This window comes from Herpailurus yagouaroundi, unplaced genomic scaffold (genome assembly GCF_014898765.1).
Source record: "Herpailurus yagouaroundi ecotype Mexico unplaced genomic scaffold, PumYag 141, whole genome shotgun sequence".
In the NCBI taxonomy this organism is placed as follows: Eukaryota; Metazoa; Chordata; class Mammalia; order Carnivora; family Felidae; genus Herpailurus; species Herpailurus yagouaroundi.
In genome coordinates, this window is record NW_024412396.1 from 39,015,188 (window position 1) to 39,039,139 (window position 23,952).

The window sequence follows — 23,952 nt, forward strand, 5'->3', positions numbered from 1 at the left end:
TCCTCTCTCAATGACCCAAACATATCCTCAGATGTGAAGAAAAAATGGGAGGAGGGGGGAGAGGAAGTGTCAGTGGGGTAAAATGTGTACAAGGCAAGAAAGGAGACTGCACCAGAAGCCTTTGCTGGACTTTCTGTATAATGCAGAAAATACTAAATATAGCACGCTGCTCTGGAAGAGAGAAGAGAGGCTTTTGGGGTCCCATTAATCCAAGTGTATTTGTTCCCATTAATCCAAGTGTATTTGTTTACTTAACAAATAGTTACTAAATGCCCATCATGTTCACACACTGTTCCAGGCACCAGAAAAATAACAATGAACAAAGCAGAAAAAAGTCTGTGCCCTCTAGGAGCTTATGTTTTATTTAAACCCCTAAGTATCCCAATTTCCTCACTATGGAAACTGAGCCCAGATGTATAAGCTATGGAAAAGAGACTTGATTTGATTTGATTTGAAGTGTCATGGGAAGCCATTAGTTGATCTTAAACAGGAATGTGACATGATTTGATTTTTGCTTTTTAAAAAATCATTCTGGTAGCTCTGTATTGAACAGACAGGAAGGGGACAAGTTAGAAGCCTCTGAAGGTGGCAAGAGATGATGATGGCTTGGACTGGGATGGTGGCAGAGGAGACAGAAATAGATCGATTCAAAATATACTCTGGAGGTAATATTTGCTGTTGGCTTGGATATATGGGGTGAAGAAAAGGAAAGAATCAAGGATGAGTCATAGATGCAAGGCCGTCTACCCAAGATGGAGATGGCTGGGAAAGTGAAAGCTTTTTTTGTTTATGTGTGTGGGTGGAGAGGTCCAGAGATCCAGTTAGGAATGCGTTAAAGAAGCAGTATCTAGGAGGCGATCAAACATATGAATCTGGACTTCCAAGCTGGACAGGTCAGGACTAGAGACATATAAGGACTCTTTGGCATACAGATGATATTTAAAGCCGTGAGACTAACGGATCAGCGTGGAAAGGAGTAAACAGAAAGACCCTCAGGCATCCAACACTCAGAAATGAGACAGGAAAGAACCACCAGGCAACACAAATGAAAAGGAACAGAAAGAAAGTAGGAGAAGAAAAGAACTAGTTTAGGGTCTCAGGAGCTAAGGGTATCTCAGGAAGGACAAAGACGTCAGCAGCAGCAAGTGCTGCTCTGAGGTTGACTGAGACGCACATAGAGCAGTACCTATCGGATTCGGCAGCTCTATGAAGTGGATACTATGATTATCTCCAGTTTACCACTGAGGAAGTAGGAACACAGGTGTTGAGAAGATCTGAGGTTACACTCAGTAACCAGCAGTTACAACTGAACCCAGGCTGTCAGGCTCTACTGCAGTGTTCTAGAAAAGTAGGCAGACCACTTCTTTTGCTCTACTTTAGCTGAGATGACTGAAAACAATCATTCAATTATACCATTTCTGCCACAGCCAATGACAGCACACGTAGGTCTATCATGTTATTTTTGTCCCTTCCAATGATTATTAGGAATTCCATTTACAAAGAAACTAGTGAGTTTTCAGAAAGCCATCAACCAATGACTTCTCTGCAACCAGCCAGCCACACTGTAATCAAAAGGGCAGAGGCACCTGGGTGGCTAAGTTGGTTAAGCGTCCAACTCTGGATTTTGGCTCAGGTCACGATCTTACAGTTCGGGAGCTCAAGCCCCTTGTAGGGCTCTGTGCTGACAAGTGCGGAGCCTGCTTGCGATTCTCTCTCTCCTCTCTCTGCCCCTCCCCCACTTGTGCAAGTGTGCTCTTATTCTCTCTCTCTCTCAAAATAAATAATATTTAAGAAACAAGACACACAAAGGGGCAAAAGTCTTTCAGTTCCTTGCTTTTGAAACCATAAATTTCAAAAACTGAATTTTCATGCCAACTAAATCATTCATATTTACTGTACTCTGTAACAGTTTTTTTCCTCTTCCAAAATGTGAAAATAAACCATAAAAGTTAAAAAGCGCGTGGGCCTCTGTATAGTAAAAACTAAAAGGACACAGAAACTTCTGCTCCTTTATACTCTTGGACATATACACTCTCTTAAAGTGCCCATCACGGGCTGCAGCAATTGTTTACATAACTGTCTGTCTCTCTCCCCTAATGAAGAGTATGCAATGTCACGTTCATATTTGTTTTCCTAGCACATACGAGGCATCCAATAAATGTTCACAAAATAAAAACTTGGACACATTTTGGTTTTGTGTATTTTGGTTTTGCTTTTTAAAATTTCAATTTAAAGTTTTCTGAGTAATTTAAATAAATCTAGATTATTTAACTTAAAATGGTTAACTCTGTACAGAGTTCATCTAAACCTCTAATTTGGTCAAAGCTTCATCTCTCAATTATCACATCAAAAGAATGTCAGGTATGGAAATAATCCAAACACCGAGTGGTTTTAGAGGCATGCACATCTCATTTAGCCACACACTGCTGTTTCTTCAGATTTGCCTTCCTTATAATGCTTTATTCAGTTTACTTCTAAATATTCACCACATGAATAATGAGGAAGCACAGATCAAATGGGCTGGACAATTACAAGCTGACTCAGTCGGTTAAGTAGTTTGCTAGCAGATTTGGAAAGAATGTCAAAGCATATCAAGTGTCACGGAAATGGCCAAGCTTTTGACCCAGGCTGGCACTGTGCTTAATAAAAATGTCATGAATGGATGAACCATGGCTCTCATCCTTGAGAATCTATTGTGAAAAACTAATCCAAGACAAGTCTGAAAAAATCTACTTTTTAAAAAGTATTTTCTGCATTTTTTTAATGTTTATTTATTTTTAAGAAAGAAAGAGCATGTGTTGGGGATGGGGGGCAGAAAGAGAGGGAGACAGAGAATCCAAAGCAGGCTCCATGCCAACAGCAGAGCGCCCGATGCTGTGCTCGAACTCACAAACTGTGAGATCACAACCTGAGCCAAAGTCAGATGCTCAACTGACCGAGCCACCCAGGGCACTCCTGAAAAAACCACTTAAAGTAGTCATTGACAACATTCTACAAAAAGTGTAAAATTAGAAATAATCTTTATGTCCAACATCCAAGAGGTACATCAACTCAGAATACTGTGCAGCATTAAAGATGATGGCCATACAGAAGCACAAAGAAATGTTTATAAATAAAGATTTAGGGGGAAGACAACTGAAAATGATGAGACTTTAACCATACAGGATGGAAATGCATATCTAAAGGAAAATTTTAAAAAGCTGTAGCAAAGCAAGAGGAATATGGATGATAAACTAGGTAGTTGCTGTCATTCCTCTTGAGGCACACGAAATAATTCCTAAATCTATAGAAGGCCTAAGCAAGAGACATACGGTATATAAGTCATGCCTTTAATTTCAATATGAAAACGGGCTCTTGAATTTGTTTGAATGAGATTATTACTGTCAGGAGAGAGTTAAAAATCAGAGCTTCCTACAATGCCTAGAGCCTAGTTCAGGAACGAATGGTTAAAAGACTCAATGAATGGACCAGTGTAACTATACCGTTGAACTCCAAAATCGGGAGTTTAAAACTGGTTTATCCACAGCGAGAAGTAGGGAAGGGGAGTTGGTCCTCCAAATCCCCTGACTTTGCCGCAACATTTAACATGTGTGAGTCCGAGCTAGGAAAAGATCTAGTTGCCCTGGTCCTATTTTCAAAAGATTTCCAAGATCGAAAAATGGTTAAAAACCAATATCCGGGGGCTCAGTCGGTTGAGTGTCCGACTCGATTTGGGCTCGGGTCACGATCTCACAGTTCCGGAGTCTGAGCCCCGTATGTGAGTCTGCGCTGGCAGGCTAACGGCGCAGTGCCTTCTTCAGGTCCACCGTCTTCTTCTCTCTCTGCCCCTCCCCACCCCATGCTCTTTCTCAAAAAATAAACATTAAAAAAAAAAAAAAAAACGCTATCCAACATGGTAAATTTGCTTCCATTAAATCTTTTTTTATCACTGACAGCCACTTCTGATTTCTAGTCCAGGCTTTAAAGGGATTACTAAATAGGTAACGTTATTAAATAGCCAACAGCAGGTTTATGCTTATGCAAACATGTCATGACTACAAGTAGCCACGGGCAACACTCCCCACCACAGAGCAATTTTGTGGAGTCTATGTGGCTACACTGAAATGCAACACGGTATCGCTAAGGTCTCGAAAACCGTCTCTATTATGTATTTAAATGCATGAGGCTCTAGTCGTAGGCTGTCTATTTTATTTATTCAGGAATGGGTTCTCCAAAATGAACAAAAGAAATTTTTACAGTACATTACAAGGATTTGGTTTCCAACTATTTTATTTTATCTACACTGGTATCAATGTGAAGAAAAAGAAGTTTAAGAAATAAGTGTCTCTGAGGTATAATCTGATTCACTTTCATTCCAAAGGCATTATAATACAATAAATGTTGAATATTGGAATCGAACTACAAGTCTGAAGGCACTGGAGTGGCCTCTAGAAAATGGCTATAAGGACAGAAAGCAAGGCTGAGGGAAGAGGAGAAACACGTATTAAAATCTAAATAACCCCTCCTTAAAGATAGAAAATTTAGGATTAGGAATTCCATGTTGCTTCTAGAATCCAATCATGTTAGAGACTCTCTCTCATCCAGCTCCCTCCTCTTACCAATAAGAAAACAGCTTGTGAGTTTTGCAAGGTAACACAGCACCATGATACGCACGGATGGTTCTCGGGGTCCTTTCTCTGGCGCACCACCTCCATCCCATCCTTGAAGACCATGCATGGACCTGACTTCTTCGTCTCTTTCTCTTTCTCCTCTGATTCCCCCACCACATTTCTTTCTATCAGTTTTTTGACTGCTCATCTCTCTTTTCCCATGATCTCCCTCCAGTGGCCCTCAATGGCAACCACGGACACGGTTTCACTGTCTCCCCCCACCGCCGTGAACATTCAGAACTATGTTGACCTTTCTCAGCATTAGAAGAAAAACAGAACAATCTCTTCAGCCTCACCGTCTGGTTCAGACCTCCATCTTCAAACGTCCTGATTACTGACTGCCAAGTTTCCTCTCCGGTGCTCCTACTCCTCACATCCCTTCTTCTCATCTCCCCGAGCTAGAGTTCCACATGTCGTATGGGACGTACTTAGACTGAAAAAAGTATTCGTTGTTTATCTGAAATTCAAATTGAACTAGGTGCCCTGTGTCTTTATTTGCTAAAACTGACAACTCTAAAATAACACTAATATTAAGAAAGAACCCATTTGTGACCCGGTGAGCACCCGCACCATAGCACCCGGGGAGGGATGGGGGGTGAAGGAGGGGGATACCGCCTCAGGCCAGGCCTGGCACCAACAGATGCCTGCTCTGGGGGACTAGCTGCTCTCTTCTTTTTCAACTCTTTAGTTTATTGCTGATTACCATTAACTATAGTGTAAAAATAAGTAAATCTCAACATCTTGGCCAAATGTGAAAGAGACAACTTAACAGGATCCTAAGTGCCTGGCCCCATAAGTAAAGAAGAAGTGTCTAGGCATATCTTAATCAGGTTTTGATTAAACAAACATCTTACTGTTTCTTCACTTACAATATCAAAATACAACTCTTAATATTTTTTTTTTAATTTTTTTTTCAACGTTTATTTATTTTTGGGACAGAGAGAAACAGAGCATGAACGGGGGAGGGGCAGAGAGAGAGGGAGACACAGAATCGGAAACAGGCTCCAGGCTCCGAGCCACCAGCCCAGAGCCCGATGCGGGGCTCGAACTCACGGACCGCGAGATCGTGACCTGGCTGAAGTCGGACGCTTAACCGACTGCGCCACCCAGGCGCCCCAACTCTTAATATTTTTAAATAGTTATTTAAGCTACTGCAGGAAGAAAAAAAAAAACAAACAAAACCTCTCACTTTCCTGAATCTCTTGATCTCCATGGAAATGCTACTACTAATTTTACACCTTGATTTTGGTTGACATTTTGCTGTTGTTTAAGGAAAATGACTAGCACATTATAAAAGAACAGAATGTGGATAGCACCTGTGAGCTACTCACTATTAAATATCTGCCAAGATTATCAATGAACAAAACAAAAGGTAAGAACAATATAGTGAATTATTTAAAAAAAAAAAAAAACAACTCATGAATACTTTCAGTTCCCTTTAGTTATGTATTTGTGAGCACCATTTGTACCGAAGGTCTGGGTAAAATCAGACATATAATGTACTCGGAAAACCACCTGTAACTACAGTATAACAAAACAACTTAAATCATCTTGCCTCTGTTTTACAATACTACTTTCTAGATGAGTAGGTTATCATCTTGGGTAAATGCAGATGAACTAGTCGACCTCATCAACATTTCTCCCTCTTTTATCTGTCACACTGTAATTTCATGCAATATTGCAAGTATACTGACTATAAATACAAAAATAATGACATCACAGCTATAAAATGAATTTTCTTGAAATTTCATCTACAAAGTAGATTTTCTAACAAAAAAAAAAGGACGATACAAATGATGTTAAATAGAGAACATCCAAGCAAATTGAAAAGTGCCATTATTCCTCTAGCACTATTTGTATTAAGATCTTATGCAAGTAACCATTTCAATGATATCCCTCAGTTTTTTTTTATCCAGTTCATCCATTCGTTAATTCTATAATCCATCATGTATTGAAAAGAAACAAAATTATTTACTCAAGCATTTAGAACCAGAGGGAAGCCCCAGTAAATGCAATGTTGAAACTATATCAGCATGCATTATTCTCATAGTATTTTGTGTTAGTCCAAAGTAAATGTATCAAATAAACATGATGAAATGTATTAAAGTAAGCAAAAGTTACTTTAAATCTCTAAATCAGACATTTGTACAGAGAAGACAATTTCCAAACACACTAGAATTAGTATTACATATTCAAACTCTAAGAAAAAGAACTAAAATTCTAACAGATATGCCTAGATACCTTGCTATGCTATTTATGCTTTAGAACATAAAAGTAATAAATGTTAAACCCACATATAATGTCAAGGTACCTTTGGTAACACCAAATTTAAGAATTCTTAATAGTCCCAGTGATAAAGAACGTTTCAAATCTGACTCTCAGACCCTTTTTTTTTTTTTAATTTTTTCTTAACGTTTATTTATTTTTGAGAGAGAGAAAGAGAGAGCGTGAGTGGGGTCGGGGCAGAGAGAGAGGGAGACACAGAATCTGAAGCAGGCTCCAGGCTCTGAGCCATCAGCACAGAGCCTGACATGGGGCTCAAACTCACGAACCGTGAGATCATGACCTGAGCCGAAGTCGGACGCTCAACCGACTGAGCCACCCAGGCGCCCCATCAAATCTCTCAGCCCCTTGTAAAGTAAGTATAAATAATTATTGATATATAAAACCAGGAGAAAACTCCCAACATTTTGTAATTATGCTCAAGAAACTTAGAATCAGAGCAGATATACATCTTTTAAGCTTGTACTTTGATTAAGATACAAATGGCAAAATTTTAAAACTTTCAATTAGCACTTAACTCACTGGCAATTTGTTCAACCAGTAATTTGTTTCTAAAGCCAAACCGTGTCTTTTAATTATCATAATAAGTTTACCGTAGTTGCCACTAGTCTCTTTTTAAACCTCGCCATCGCCATCGATGTGAATGAACACAGCTGTTTAAAAGTTATCTGAACACGTGAAACCATTAAAATCCCTTATTCTAACATAAGGACACGTCCTTAGCACTAAATCTAAAGAGAAATTTAACGAAATCAGTATGACAACTTCTTACGTTATGAGGCATCCACTGCAGGTCTACCTTTATTCTCTAACGCACTAAATACATAACTGTCACTACTATGTAATATTATCAATATAATTAAAAATTTCAGGCAAGAATTTCCAGAAGTTATTATTACAAACACGTTGAGTTAAATACAATTCCTTGAGGCAAAAGAATCGCCACAATGCTCTTGTTTGTCACAAGCAGAGGTTGCGACAACCCAAGGAGGGCGAGAACGTTGTGACACACAGGTATGGTCAAGCTACTCCACCAAGGGTGCCCACATTTTTATCGGAAAACCACCTTTCTGGACGTCGCTCTATACTGAGGAGAAGAGAGTCACTGAACCAGAACTAAAGACAGTAGTCACTGTTTACATGTGATTAGGAAACATGCACTTGTGACAGCTGATCTGTTTTACAACATCCGGAAATCCAGAAGAGGATTTAAACGATTTCTAAAGTTGATGGTTTCAACCTTATTACTGTTGCACATTTAATCTGTATGAGCCGGGCTTTCTAGGACATAGGCACTGTTCTATGATAACTGATTTCTGAAATGAGGCAGAAGGAACATCTTAAAATGACAAAAGCAGCTTAGCAGTCCTTTGGAGAAAGGGAGTAACAAACAAAACAGGAAGTTTAAGAACTTATGTTGCCCAATTAGAATTTTAAAACATCAAGTCAAATCTGAAAGACAAGATTAAAGTCAGAGAAATCTTGGGCATGTGCTATTTTCCTAATTCACAAAGATGTCATTTTTACTTATATTTCCCTTAGCAAGTATTTCTTTCAAAATCTACTAGTTATGCACACCGTTTAGATTTATACAGACTAAAACAATCCATTTTTCATTGTCGTTATCACTGCTGCTGCCGCTGCGGTTGGTTCCGCTGATAACTGTTATCATCAACTGGTATAACTGTATTTAACAAAAACTGATTGTTTCTGAAAATAATTGGATCCCTTTAGATGTTCAGTTTCTAGAAGCATTAGAGCACTGACAACTGTATGGAAGAAAAGAATCTGTCCATGAGATCAGGAACAGAGAATCAATAGAATCTGAGTACAGATCCAAGTACATACAAGGTAGTTTTGAGGAGTACATCAACATTTAGTTAGAAGGAGACAAACAGGAGAAAAATGTGTGAAAGAAAGTACTCTGTCTTCCGTTCCACTCTCTTTCACCTACTGTACGCCCATCAGATGAGAAAGTGCCACAGGGGCAGGAAAAGAGATGGGGTGAGCGCAGGGTAAGGATGCAAGGGAAAGATGGAAGGCATCTGAGTTGAGTCTCGTCCGTGTACATTTATATAAAGTTCAAAATCATACAAAACTAATTAACAGTATTAACGCCAGGGCAGTGTCAGGAGAGAGGATTCAAACCCAGAAAGTCTGTGCCTTTGTGACAGTGCCACATCCGGGCGTACTTAAAATGGGAGTTCTGTATGAGACGGTGGCACTGAGTGACAGAGTAGTGGGCTTGTGGGCAGACTGGCTGGGCCACGTCCTTACCACCATCCCCCTAAGAACTCTCCTTTAGCTGCCTTTAGGTCTTTCCTTTGAGCTTATTTGATTCTCCAAAGAAGAAACATCCCTCTCCTGATTACAGGCATAAGGGATCTGAGCGCTGAGTGGTAAGAGGGTTGAGGATCTTCCCATTCATCGTGCTCCGCTACTTTCAGAAAGGCGCCTGCTGTTGTCAGCAGTGCCTGATGTCCACGAGCCCAGCTTCCCTCCAGTGTAGGCTCTCCAGAGAGAAAACCTCCAGTCTTTTCGCTGCCTGGTTTAGGGGGAGTGAGGTGGGATCAGGAGTTCTGACTACTGCTTACACAGACTTTCCACCAAGGCTCCTCTTCTGGCCTCTGTGCACCTTTACTTTTAGAAAGGCATCTTTCTGAAGCTTCCTGCAGTTAATGTGGTGTGAGTGGGCTACTTCCAGACTCTCCCTGCTGCTGCTTACAGCTCCGCTTTTTCTCATCTGCCAACGCAGTGACCACCAGTTCATGTGCTTTGCTAGTTCCCAAGATGCTGACTCTGAGATCTCCTCTCCATTTTGCTTTGTTTTTGTGGGTTTTATTTCTTTTCAGTAATCTGTCTGATCTCGGGGGGTAAAAGTAAATAAATACATGCATGCGTTCAAGTCTCCCCATTTAACTCAAAAGTTAGCAATTATTTCCTATTAAATTACTTCTTCCATTCTCCAGTAGCTTCTACTAATTCAAGTAATTTAATTTCCTTATGCAAACATGTCAATCCCTTTTAGTGGGAAAGAATCCAGCAGAACCACCAGAAAACCAAATGGCCGTTGTGCCAACCTGATAAAAGCGATACTCCCACTACAGTTCTCTTTCTCAGAATTAACACCAACCATGTTAACAGGTCTGAGTGTGAAGCAAAATAGAAAGTAAAGCACATTCTGGATCTTGAGACTGTGAATACAGAAGTTAAACGAATGTCTCAAAGTCATCACTTCACCCAACAAACAACACAAATCATTACAAAAAAAAAAAAAGTCAGCATTAGAACTCAAGGTAGAGCAAAGCTGAATTTATGGCATGATGCTCTTCTCTCAATACTCAGTTCTCTGTCCCTTCTTCTATGACTTCTGTTTCCAAGGCACTAGGATGTCCTTAATTCTGTTTTTTCCAGCTATATACAGAGCAGTTCTGACATCTCCCACGATCTCAAATTCAATCTGGTCAAAACCAATCTCGTCCTCACTGACCTCCACTTCCCTCTAGAAGAGAGTTCTCTTCTCACCTTCCTCATTCTGTCTAAGCCTTTAGAATTTCCTTTAACTCTTCCTCTCCTGTATCTATCTGCTTTATGCAGCTTATCAACAGGTCATTTGATTTATGCCTTCACAATATCTCTTTGGTGCTAATGGTGATATTATATTTAATAGTGGAAATCTGGAAATAGTTTTGATGTCCCAAAATAGTTAAGCAGACAATCATATATCCCCATAATGGAACATTATGGCAGCCATTAGAATGATGCTTTTAAATTTAGTTAATTACGTGAAAGCATGTTTATATCCCAATGCTGAAGAAAAAAAATTTAGTTCAAATTATACATATAGTAACATAAGTAATTGTATAATAAGATTAGTATGAAATAATTTTTTTTCCCCCTTAGGGGGAAAAATGTTTAATACAGAAAAACAGGAAAGGAACACAAGGAGATTTTCCAGAGTGATGGCCGTGTTCTAGATCTGGAGTTATGAGTACAGAGAATTATTAAATTCATTGAAGATTCACTGCCTAAGATCTGTTCTTAAAATCTGTGTTGATGTTAAGTATATCTGGATTTTTTTTTAATTTAAGGGAAAGCCTCATTTAAAAACCAGGCTAGGAGGAAACTGGCTAAAATGTGAACACTGATTGCATTTAAATAATGAAACTATAGATAATCTTTTCTCTTTGGTTTCAAGTTTTCTTTGATGAGCACAGGAGAAAATACAGGAGGATGGGGAGTTCTTTATATATTCTCTCCACTTCCTCTTTCTTTGTCACCATCTGACTACGGTAGGACAACAGCCCTCTGCCATCAGCCATCCTGGGTTAAATCTGCCAGCCTTACACCCCCTGAAAGGAGCTGGCAGAAGGGTACAGACTTTCTAGGTGGGGGCTGGAGAAAGGAAACTAGTATCATGTACATTTCACCTCCCATTCAAAAACCTTATTAGCAGCTCTCCGCTTGCAGTCTCTCAGATTAAGTCTAACCTCCTTTACTTGGCTTGCCAAGACCTCCGTAATCTAGACCCATCCCCGCCTCTCCCCCTATTACTCACAAATTCCAACCATGAAACCCTCCACTCCCATCAGGCTTCTATTTCGAGACTAAACTCTGCTCAAAATAAGAGGCAGCTTCTTACCTGCTGAGGTGGTGACGGTAATGTTAAATTAATTCTCTCTAGTCTGTTAGCCCCGCACAAAATCATCACAGGGAAATGGTATTTCACACAAAGAGACAACTACATTACACTGTCTCCAAAACTGGAAATGTAGCAGTGGATCCAAAAGTGAAGACTGTTGATATTAAATCTTAGAATCCAAAAATAGAGGTGTAAACACTGCAACAGTCCTAGCGCAGAGCAGGCCCTCGTACTGGCTGGCGCTTGCAGTCGAGTGCGCACGCCCCACACAGAGGCCAGCCATGCAACAGCAGGGTTCTACCACGTGTTCCTGTGCATGGACTTTGGGTCCTCAATCCTAGAAAAGTACTAAAACTGCTAAATTAAGTGGTTTCTGTAAAATCCAAAGTGCACAAGTTAATAAAACAGTAACAACATGGGGCTTTTTTGAGGACACGTATATTCTAACATCTGCTTTGAACACTCGGTTCAAAATCAGCTAATGCTAAAAGAAAAATTAAACTCTGAATTTTAAAAACACACAAAGCACTTGAGGCTTCTGAGGTATGTTTCCGGCTATTGAGTATGTGTTCTTACTTGAAATCACTAAAAATAAACAGGAAGCTGCCCACGCTATCACTGTCCCTTATTCTGGTTTGTCTCTCCGTCTCTGTGACCCTTCATTAGTAAAACAAACCTTGAGCTAGCTGGTGAGCTATGAAAACAAAAACGCACCTGAACACATGATCACAGATTAACATCACTCTTTACCCACACAACTTCATAACGAACTGAGTAAGATCAGCCACCAAGGGAGGGCAAGGCAGACAACCGTCCCTCACCCGCCTCACGGGCCTCACGGAGGCATGCTGGCCTCATCTTGGAGGGGAGGCTGGAGTGTGGGTGTAAGTGCCTCAGAAAGAAACCAAGAAAGGGCTCTCGGGACAGGAACTGCCCACCAACCCTGTTAGCTTCCGTTTTAAATGTGTATTTATAGATCATTGCCTTCTGATTATTTTACCCCTCAAATTACTCCTCCTACTTTCCAGAACAGGGCACAAGAGGCTCCCCAGTTTGTACCTGATGGACAGCACAAATACACACTCAATTTTCTAGCACCTTCTCTATTGTCTAAACTCAACAAATACTTCTAGAGAAAAGGCCAAAAGTCCCCACAAAAGGAAGAGGGCTGCATTATTCCAGAGTGTTCTACCCTATTCTCATAAAGGCCTTACCTTCTTCAGGAAAGGAAATTCCACAGTATTTCAAAGCAGCCCATTTACTAAGTACCTAACACTATCTGCCCAGCCCCCACTCCCTGTCTCATACCTACATCTCTGAAGAATGAAGAGACATTATATACTCCAACATGGCTTGCTTATCCATTTTATTAAAAGATAAACTTGCTTTCCAACTCACCAAATTGTTATAACCAGTCCTATTTTTATCCTGAAACATCCGAAACATCCTCTCCTCCACGTGTCACCCCTGCCTTCCTGGCAATGCTGCTCCTTGCCCAGGACCCGCAGCTGCCTGAGGCTCTGGTCTTTCTAGTTTTCCCTTCACTGCTCAGCAAATCCCTACCTCTCTCTATTCATTCCTGAAACTGCATTTTAACTCTAGAAGTCCCTTATCTTATCCTCATTTTCCAGAGGCAACTTCCTCCACAGAAGTCACTGGATAGCGTATTTCTTCTTGTTTTCACCTACAGATCAAGTTTGGCTTTTAATATTGGTCAGAAGCCAGCTACCTCCTGGAAATGACCTGCTTGTTGTTTTCTTGCCAAATTCTTGCCTCAGGCATTACCGTCTCAGAGAATTCCACATTGGGGACACTCATTTTCTCTGTTTTTTCCTGCTCATAATGCATCACTGGGGTATAACCAGCTTTCTCTTTAGAGAATCAGTTAATAAGTCCCTTCCTCTCTCACTTCTGTCCTCAGTAGAGAGACAGCTGAACTACATAAACTAACAGCAAGTGCTAGAATTATCCAAGACCTACTTATATAGAAACCACAGGCAACAATTTCCCAACCTTTTTATCACATATTTTCCTCGGTAGATTTTTCCAGAAGCATTCCTTACACCTCTAATCATATTTTCATTTTCAAGGTTCAATTAAAAGGTAGGAGAAAAGAGAAACCAAAACCTGAATGTACTTCTGTGACTTATCCTGCACAATTCTGCAGCCAGTTTCAGGGGAGGGGTAAAGAAAGAGAGAGGGAGCGTTCTTGTTCTCGTTACAGAGAAAGGATAGTATTGGATACATCAGCGCTAGACAAGTCACAGCTGTCAAACAATTTTAAGTATACTGAAAACTCTGAACAATCTGTAAAGCAGTCAAGCCAGAAGGATACAGCTTGTAAACGAAGCAAATAGCAATCATGAGTAGCTCAGTTGTTTCCTGAGTAAAAACCCACTCCTTTGTACATTTAAATTAAAACTAAACCCATTAAAATCCCTGTCAGATTCCTTAAGAGAGAACGTCTGCTGGAGAGAAATGGTAAATTATTAATATAGTAGAGACATGAATATGCAAGTGTATCAGGAAAAAAATCTTATTCAGGTAAACTAAGGGCTGTCTACATATGCATGTATATCTAATTCTAACCACACAGGCACATGCAGATTTACAGGGTCTTAAAAAAAAAAAAAAAAAAAAAAGACCTGGAGATGAAACTTCCCATGAAAAATTAAAATTTTAAGTCAACAGAGAAAAGATATGGAAAGCTACCTTACAGAGACTTATAAAAAAAAAAAAAAGCTTTCAGCCTCTCAAGATTCACTGTAGCTAGCTAGAAAAACTGATTAAACCATCTAAAGAAAAAGGGGAGTCTAACAGGGGTGGTAGAGGTGGTATCACGACTAATGACAGCGATAATGACATCATAACAACCTTATAACATCACACGCTTAAAAAGGTGAAGACTCGTCTAAGTGGCAGGACTCACCGAGCAAGGGCAACAAAAAGGAGACTGTACCCATGTAAGCGCTGATTGGGGACCATCATGGAGACGGAGGGATGTTCCCATCATCTAACTCCCTTGCTCCAAATTCAAGCTAAGCAAGTAACGCAAGGATGCCTTGACTGCTGGTAGAGCTTACCTGCTTCTAATGGTGGGACAGACAAAAGAGATATGGGGGGAGCACATGAACTCAGGAGATAGGATCATCTCAAGAACTGTACTTTGGGTGGAACAGAGGAGAGTTCTGAACTACACAGCCCTCCTCCTGAGCTCCTCTTCACCTCCCAATCATCGTTCACTCTCCCATACTGGAAGGGAGGGGGAGAGCAGAGAAAACAAGGTTGAGAAGCACTCTTAATTCAAGAATAACACAAAGGCGGGGTAGTGAAGTGGTGAGGGGAGAGAGCGGGAGAGGGAAGCTGTTTCTTAAGCAACAATGAACATTTAATCCTGAAGCCTGCTATTTGGTTTGGCCTTGTGAGGAGCAGCAAGATTCAGGGAAAGGCTATTCAAAACCCTTATTACCTATTTATTTAGAAGAGCTCAAGGAAAAGGACACAGTTCAGAGGCAGGAGTCCAATCTTTGGGGTTTAGTCCGCATTCCTATAGTAAAGGATGATTCCAGGAAAGCATTAGGCACAGCAGTTAAGAGTATGGTCTCTGGAGCCAAACAGCCTGGATTCAAATCCGCCCTGCCTGTTCCCCAGGTGAGTAGCTCTGGGAAAGTTCCACAGCCTCTCTCTACTTCCTTCACATCATCTACAAAATAATATACATAATATTACTATCGATCTCACAGGGTTGTTGTGAAGACTAAATTAACTCATATATGGTAGGTGCTGCAGACAATTGTGCTGCTAACCATGGAATTTGTACAAGTGCTGGTGATCTTTTATGAGCACACACCTTTGCAAAGATGCTGCAAAGATTAAGTATACGACTACAACTGTAAATTGTGCAACTATCAGAACAACCTACCAAAACTGACACAAGATGAAACGGAAAATCTAGAGTCAGACATGTATTTAAGAAACTGAATGCGGGGCGCCTGGATGGCGCAGTCGGTTAAGCGTCCGACTTCAGCCAGGTCACGATCTCGCGGTCCGTGAGTTCGAGCCCCGCGTCGGGCTCTGGGCTGATGGCTCGGAGCCTGGAGCCTGTTTCCGATTCTGTGTCTCCCTCTCTCTCTGCCCCTCCCCCGTTCATGCTCTGTCTCTCTCTGTCCCAAAAATAAATAAAAACGTTGAAAAAAAAGAAAAAAAAAAAAAAGAAACTGAATGCACTACCAGAAAAAACCTGCTGAAAGAGAAAACTACGGGCCCAGATGGTTTCACTGGTGAAATCATTCTAACAACTTCATTTTTCATCTGCAGTTACTGCCATGAATGGGAAGACTCTGCTCCTTTCCAATCGTGTATTTTCCAAGAGAGCAGCATCTAGCAGAGCATTGCACGTGTGGTAAGATCAAGCTTAAACCCCTGTGGAGTCAGGTATGTCTTTGAATAGTCAGTCAAAAGCTATGGATCCTCTACCACGAAAACACACAAAACAGGGGTGCCTGGGTGGCTCAGTCAGTTGAGCGTCCAACTCTTGATTTCAGCTCAGGCCATGATCCTGGGGCTGTGGGATGGAGCCCTGTGTCCGAGTCTGCCATGCTGAACATGGAGCCTGCTTGGGATTCCCTTTCTCTTTCTCTCTCTGCCCCCTCCCCCTCTCATGCTCCAAAATTAAATAAATAAATACACGAACAAGCAAGCAAACAAACAAACACAAAATACCCAAAATTCTGCAGTCAACATCAGAAGGTCCACTGACTATAAAAACAATCTACAGACACCCTAGTATGCTACATGAATATTATTAAGTGGGCATTAACTAAAGAAGCACAGTGCAGTTGTTTAAGATTTACAGTAATTAAAGAAAGGACAAAGTGCCTGCCAGTCTCTCTACCCTCTGATAAATTACAAATGGTAACAATATGCGCCTAACCTTGAGCGGCCAATTCTTCCGGGTCTCATTCTAAAAATGTCTGTTGATAATCTTCATTATCGTAACCTTAAATTCTTTTCTGAGTAACAAGGAATCCTTCACTTTCCAATTTAATTCTCAGGTCCTGTTCCTATTCTCAAAATTTGCCAATAATTTCAGTTCCTAGATGCCCTTCCCAGACATCACTCAATTCTCTTCCATTATTTATATTTTCAGTAGCGTAGGCAGCCCATCTCCACCACTATCACCCCCACCCAGGCACCTCCACATGGGTCAGATCTTATCTCCTTCCAGTCTCAAGAGTCACCTCGAAGGCAAATCCTGGCCAGGATGTATGGTTACATTCCTTATCAGATGCCAGAAGATGAAAAATGGAAATTTCACATTTCCCCCTGGTACTTATCATTCCCAAGGCACTTTTAGATAGTTGTTCTTTTATGAAAAGAAACTCTGTCTGTCCTTCAGCCAATAAAGCATGTAGTGAAATTAACAAAGCACTCCTATAAGTCTGTGTAGGCAGACTCTGAGACCTTTAATTGCAACTTCATTATTTTCTACAGAACCGTATTTTTCTATTAAGAGGCAAACCAGAGCTGTGATCTCCCGTTAAATCAAAGGATATATAAAAGATACAACACACAGATAATCAAATGACAGGGTATAATTTGAGAATAGGAAAAACAAAGCTAATGGTGGCCAAGAAACAATAATTAGGACTCAAGGAAAGACTTCAAGAGAAAAGAAAAAAAAATGTTCTAAATATTTTATCTTAAAACTATATCACCTTTGGAAAAATCACATATTCTACAATGGGAGGTATACAGAAATTTAACCACAGATTAGGAGCAGGGCAGACTTTGAAACCAATAAAAGTAAAGACATAAAGACAAAATATGAAAATAAATAACGGCAAACAACCACAGCAACAAGGTATAATGTCTGCAAGAGAAGGCATAAGACTGTATTCTAATGAAGGCAGTATGCCCAAGATTCCATCAGTGTACGTGCAATCACCATCTACAGGCATCATCTCAACTTCCTTATACTTTGAGCGCTCCTCAACCCCCCAGCTCCCACCTGCACCACTGCTCGAAAGCACAGTGGTTCCCTGTACCACCGGCAATTCCATCATCGTTCTTTTTTTCTCCTGTTCTCCTCCCACACCGACAATTCCCAATCTCCGTCTTCACCTTTCCACATCTAGGTCTCCCATAACCTCCAAGTTAACACACCAAAAGTCCACTGCTTGGTTTCCACGCAAAACCCACTCGCCCTCCAGCTATACCTTTCTCAAATAGTGGCATAACAAACCACCTAATTCCCAAAGCTATCCTCACCACCCCTTCCTCTCTCTCACACTGCAAACATCCACACAAATGCCAAGTGGCTTCAATATTATGTGAGTCTCAAATGCCATCCTTTCTTCTCCTTCTCTACTTTCATACCTGTGTTTGCCTTAGGGCTTTCACAGCTTCTCTAAAACACCCCTTCCCTAATTGATTCCTCTCCGCCTTCAATTTTGGCGCCCTCCAATCTATCTGGCCCACTGCCAGTGCAATACAAATCTGACCATGTCACTCAACTGCTTAAAACTTTCCAATGTTTATCCACTGTCTGTGAGGTTCTTTCAAGAACGGGCCCACACCTGCAGCTTCAACTGCCACCATTCACCTCCTCGAACTCCCCAATAACGTGCGCGCGCGCGCACACACACACACACACACACACAATGCTGTGACAACACTACTTGTGCTTCTCTGAATCTATCATGGGGTTGGGAAATCCCTTTGCATCATGTAATTCTCTTCTTCATTTCAACACTAGTTCAGCCACTTAGAAAACACGCATTCACCTTTTAACACCTACTGAGGCTTTACTTCCTTTGTAAAAAGCCTTCCTTAACCATCTCTACTTACCTCAGACTACTCACCCTCTGTACTCCTTTCTTGCCTTGTATATACACCTCTACTAATACACGTATGACATTTTCTTATATTTGTTCATGAGTATCCCTTCTACCTGATTTTAAGTTTGCTGACAGGGCAGGACCCAGCCTTTTTTTATTATCAAATGCAAAAGTGTGGTTCTAAGTCATTCAGTAAACTTTACCTGGAGTTAGCTAAAATAACGTCTTCACCAATGAGATACCATCTCACATTCGAACTATACCCAAAAGTGATGTTTTTTGAAAAGGAAGATGTGCACATATAAAGAGCATAAAATACAAAAAGCTCGAGTTTGGGTTAAAAAAAAAAAACAAAAACAACAGCACAAGATTACTGGGAGAGCCAGAAATTCTAAGAAGTCTTTCAAATGGATGCATGGCAACAGAACCAAAGAGAAAAAACATTAGCATAATGTGGTAAAAATACTGACTCAAGGACAGAAGCCTGACACTTGAGATGATACAAAGCAGAATGAGCCAAAGCCTCAAGGAACTACAAGTCCTGATTCTCGTTTTTTCCATCAGATTTGCCCTCAGGTGAAATACATGAAAACAAACCACTTACCTAAGCTACTATTTTGGAAGCAGAATCCATTCTCAATTTCTTAGACTGTGTTGACTGAAAGAGCCAGTGGCTTTCAGAGCTGGAAGGTGGGAGCAATCGTCACCGATCCCCTCCATTTATACACAGGAGAAACCGGGGCTTGAGAGGAAATTAATTATTTGCCCGAGACCTCACCATCAATCAAGTGGACAGTGACCTCCACATTCTGGGTCTCGGGCTCTCTCCACCAGCCCACACAACTCTCCCACAGGGAAGGTACGCACTACATTGTTTTATCCTGTTTACACATCAAGAGCTGCTTTGCTTTCTTAATTCCAGCAGCCTGGAGGTGGTATCTAGACTTCATTTAAATGCTAAAAATGGCTTCCACAACTCACAGATTACTTTTATCGGTCACTCTTTCCTTCCCCTAACAGATTCAGGTTGGATCAAAGGCTTTTGGTAATAGTGCTAACACCAGAACCTGTCGCTGTAAGTCATCGCTCATCCTCGTTTATAAAATCTGGCTATCACTTACTGATATTTCACTAAAAGCACCACCATTTCCTTCACTAATCCTAGTGAAAGTGGTTGCATTTTACAATAACAAGAAAGAATAGGTGGGGACAGTGACGTTTGTTCAACAGGCAGGATCATCTTGGAGTTACAGAATTTGAGAACCATCGAGGCAATGGAATACGACACATCCAGCTGACAACACCTCAAGTCCACAAAAGGAATGCTGGGTTCCACCAATGATTGTAAAATCAAGTATATAATAACAGAATCGTCCAAGCATAGCACTATTGAACTAATGCTTGCCATATGTTAGGGACTATTCCAAGAGCTTTGTACACAGATATTGCCAATCCTCACAAAAGGCCAGAAAAAGGCAGGTGTGATACAGATGAGGAAAGTGGGCAGCGGCAGCACCAGAATTTCTATATAGAAGGGGCCTCGAGGTGGCAAAATGGAAGGGAATAGAGGGCAACAAGTGGGGACTGGGTTCCAACCCTTCTTACGGAGTGGTTAAGCGGCCAGCTTGCTAGACTGTATTGCAAGATTGTATCTGAGGAGGTGAGGACTTTACGTGCTGAGCACTTTACTTAGGCAGAGTATTCATGGAGCAGCGGAGGTAGGACTATGGCCACCCTTCGCCTGATCCCATGTGCCTCTCAGCACCACACAAAAACTGAGGCCCCAGAGGAAGGGCTCCATCCAAGGTGATGAAACAAGTAAGTGCGGCCAGAGCTGGCACTTGAGCCCAGGTCTGTGTGGCTCCAAAGTCTCTTCTCTTTCAGACTCTCCCACACTAACTCCTTCTCTGTAAATGCCCCAGACTGCCTAAGAACCATGTAAAATTAATGGTTACAATTTCACAAATCATGAGATCTGAAAAATAAACTACGCCCCTGAGAACCCTAAACCACCATCTGGAAAGTTAATTTTCTAATGCCCTAGAACAGTACGCGTGCTACAGATTTAACATCTCCTAAGGTAGGCCTCCAGTATATTTTAAAATGCACATTCATACACAACTCACCTGACGGGAGACTTTTAAAAACAATTTTTGGAAGGGGGTTGGGGGAGGGTAGGGGAGAAGGGAAAATAGTCTCCGTTAAGAGACCAAAGCTCATTTGGAACCAAGCTGGTTTCACAGGAATAAAAGAATTTTTCGATTACGCCAAATACTGGGTTTAAAAACTAAATATAACCCAGTGACATTCAATATCTTAATTTGAGATAATTTGAGAGCCTGAAACACTCACATTTAAGAGGGAATTCATTCACTCGTTCAACGAACTCCTGATAGACCTGCACTAGGAGGTATTCTGGAGGCCACAGAGATGTGCAGGACATAGTTCCTGCCTAGACGTGCTTATAGTCTAATTAGAAAAATCAAATAAAGGTGTGAAAAATTAAAGAGCAGCAAGTGAACAAATTCCAAAAGGATGAATTGCCAAGCGATGAAGGAAATGAAGGTATGGGACAACTCTGAGCTTTTCAGGAAACAGCAGTAGCACCTGACGCCAAGTCTTGAAAGGAAGGGGAGAATCAGAGATGGGGCCCAAGAAACACATGAAGGTCCAGAAACAGGGGGAAAGAAAGGCTATTTAAAAAAAACAAACCAGTAAACATACAAAGGTTCTCACACAAAGGTAAACTGACGGGTATATAAGGATATTCATAGGATAGTGGTTAAATGAATTATGGTTCACCCACACAATGAAGTATTACACACCTGTAAGACTGAATGAGACAGCTTTACGTGCACTGATATACAGTCTATATTGCTAAGTGAAAAACGCAAGGTGCAGATAAGTGTGTATAGTATGCCACGACTTGTGTATTTATATCTATATGCTTATATGTGCTTACATATTAACGGACAATCCATGGAATGAGATATAGAAGGAAGTTATACACGGTGGATACCTCTGTTGGCTGAGGAGATGGGTAGGTTAAAACCAAGGGGTAGGTTAAAACCAAAACTTGCAGAAGGCAGATGGCCTAGAGAAAACCTTAGGTGTCAGGTTAAGAGGTTCAGATAGCATGCAAACTCGAGAGCAGGACTTCTCAACAACAGTACTGTTGGCATTTAGGGCCAGATAATTCTTTGTTAGGGGGCTGTCCTGTGCATCATGAGATGTTTAGCTGCAATTCGACCTCTCTCCAGTAGATGCTGGTAGCACGCCCCTCCCCACCCCTGGGTGTGACTGCCAAATCGTCTCTAGACATTGCCAAAGTGCCCTGGGAAGCAAAACCACCCCTAGTTGAGAACCACTGCTCAAGAGCTACAATGTTAATAGTTCACCTACGAAACATTCTACTAGTATATTCTCATAAATTAACAACAAATGCAACATAAACTCAAACACATATCTGAGGGATACACTGGACATTGTTTTGAAATGATCTTCAGACATCAGTCACAGTTTCTCAAGTTATGATCATTCACATCCCTTCCCAAATCTGAACTATTCATTTTTAACTACACCTACTTCATCACGGAGGTCTCTTTTCTGTATTTGTTGAATACAAATGATAAAAGTTGAACTGAAAAGCTAGACAGTTTTCAGCAGTACAGAGAGAATGGGCCAGATTCTCCAAGGGGCTTCCCAGTGGTTGCACTGACCCTTCTGGATTTCTGCAGCATAATTTCACCAATTAGTGGAAGAGCCCCACCTCCCCAAAAGAGCACATACTCTCTAGACCCAACATCTTCTGGGATGCCAAGGAAGGCAAGCTTCCCATAGAAATCCAACAGAAAACCATATTTTGGCTCAGCTTTAAAAAAAAAAAAAAAACGAATATAATTACTGACCCAAAAAGAACATATTACTTCTATTATGCTAATAATGTTTCTTCTCTTAACTCCTAATGACCACACAAAGTGCAAGACACTGTTCAAAAATAATGAAAGACATCACCCCAGATTTCAAGATTATAATGGGAATGATTAGTTTATAAAGCCAGGAGAGGCTTTAACTAGATTCTACAAATCACAATTTTATTGAGGTTAAAGCCATTTCTAAATTACCGCAGTGAACAGGGAGGGGAAAAAAAAATCAAGACATCCAACAGGCTTGAGTATTTTTCAAACACAGATCTAAAACTTGTGTTGATTCTCCTGTGTCTTTTCTTTTCCCAACGCCAGAAATCCAAGAACACCCTGGCAATCCTGGCTTCATACTCTGAAGTCGCTGGTTCCTCCAGTACTGTTGTAGGTGAAAAGTTGTGGATTTCATTCTCATGAAATCATACTCTTCAAATTCTAGTATTGTTCCGACTACTTTAGCTTAGCTCTCAGAAGGTTGGTTCTCATTTGTGGAGGTGACCTCCAGTGACCTGACTCTGCAATAATTACACCTGTACGTCGCTATGGAAGGTGCTTAAAAGTGTCCGCGGCGAAACAAAGAAACTCACCATTCTAACTACTTCAGGGTAAGTCTGCTCTGTCAAACAGCCTCTGCTTATTGTAATGTAGTCCACCAGTTCATTAAGAGTGGAGCGCTTGTATTCTTTCATTTTAAGATCAGATAGCGTGTCCATGAAGTCAAAAATGACACAGCACTGCTGAAGTTTCTTTAGGAACAGTTCAGGCTGCTCTGAGGACGGAACGTCTAAGAAAAAAAAAGGAAATGGTGTAAGTCTGTCATCAATTTCTAGGTAACAGGAATTCTCTGTGAAAGTTACTTCAAAGGCAAGCTCAAAAAAATAAGAATTCACATGACAACAGTGTTCTTTTTAACAATTACACACGGGCGGGAGGGGATACCATGGCCACTACTTAGGAGACCTTGTCTTTGAAAGCTACGTGGTACCAACACAATAGACAGCATTTGCTATTCCAAATATCTATTCCAACCAAAGATAGACCAAAATCCCAAGAGCCATTAGAAAGTTGAAGCAAATTTTAACCAAAAACATCCCATGTCAAAACCCCTGAGCCAAAAGCACTGAAAAAGGTCAAACTTCCCATTATAAGGTAAAGCCACAAGTTTTCACTTGGTTTAAATTAGTTTTCCTAAAAAAATTTCAAAGCAGAAATGTCAGTAAATTCATTTTAATTTCACGCTGACATCCTTGGTATTTAAAGCAACTGTTGTATGTGTGTTTATATTTTTTGTTTTGTTTTGGCTTGACATCTATGAAGTTTCTTTGTCAAAGAAACTTGGAAAACCAACACAATGAAGTAATATCAATTCTCTCAAAAAGAACACACCAGTGATGGGACAATAAGAGCAAACTATACTTCAATCTATGCTCTCTCTTATGACCCATCTTATTCCCTTAACAGTGCGAGAAAACCACTAACATCTTCATTAGTATGTTCTCAGAATAAACATCTGTTCTTTTCCCACAAACAGCAGGTCAGACATTTGGTTTGGTGTCATTTCTAAAAAATATATAAAAATTTCAAGTTAAAATTCCTCAGTGAGAATGAAAACCTGA

The 23,952-nt window shown here is 40.7% G+C and overlaps 1 protein-coding gene across 3 annotated transcripts in view; it reads right to left on the minus strand.

Annotated features, from left to right (window-relative positions):
• PPP2R5E (protein phosphatase 2 regulatory subunit B'epsilon) overlaps positions 1 to 23,952 on the minus strand; it is a 148,973-nt gene that overhangs the window by 43,595 nt on the left and 81,426 nt on the right. For all 3 annotated transcript variants that reach the window (XM_040477344.1, XM_040477342.1, XM_040477343.1), the window contains exon 3: positions 22,924 to 23,120. In XM_040477344.1, coding sequence (XP_040333278.1) covers positions 22,924 to 23,120 — 197 coding nt within the window. The remainder of the gene's footprint in view (positions 1 to 22,923; positions 23,121 to 23,952) is intronic.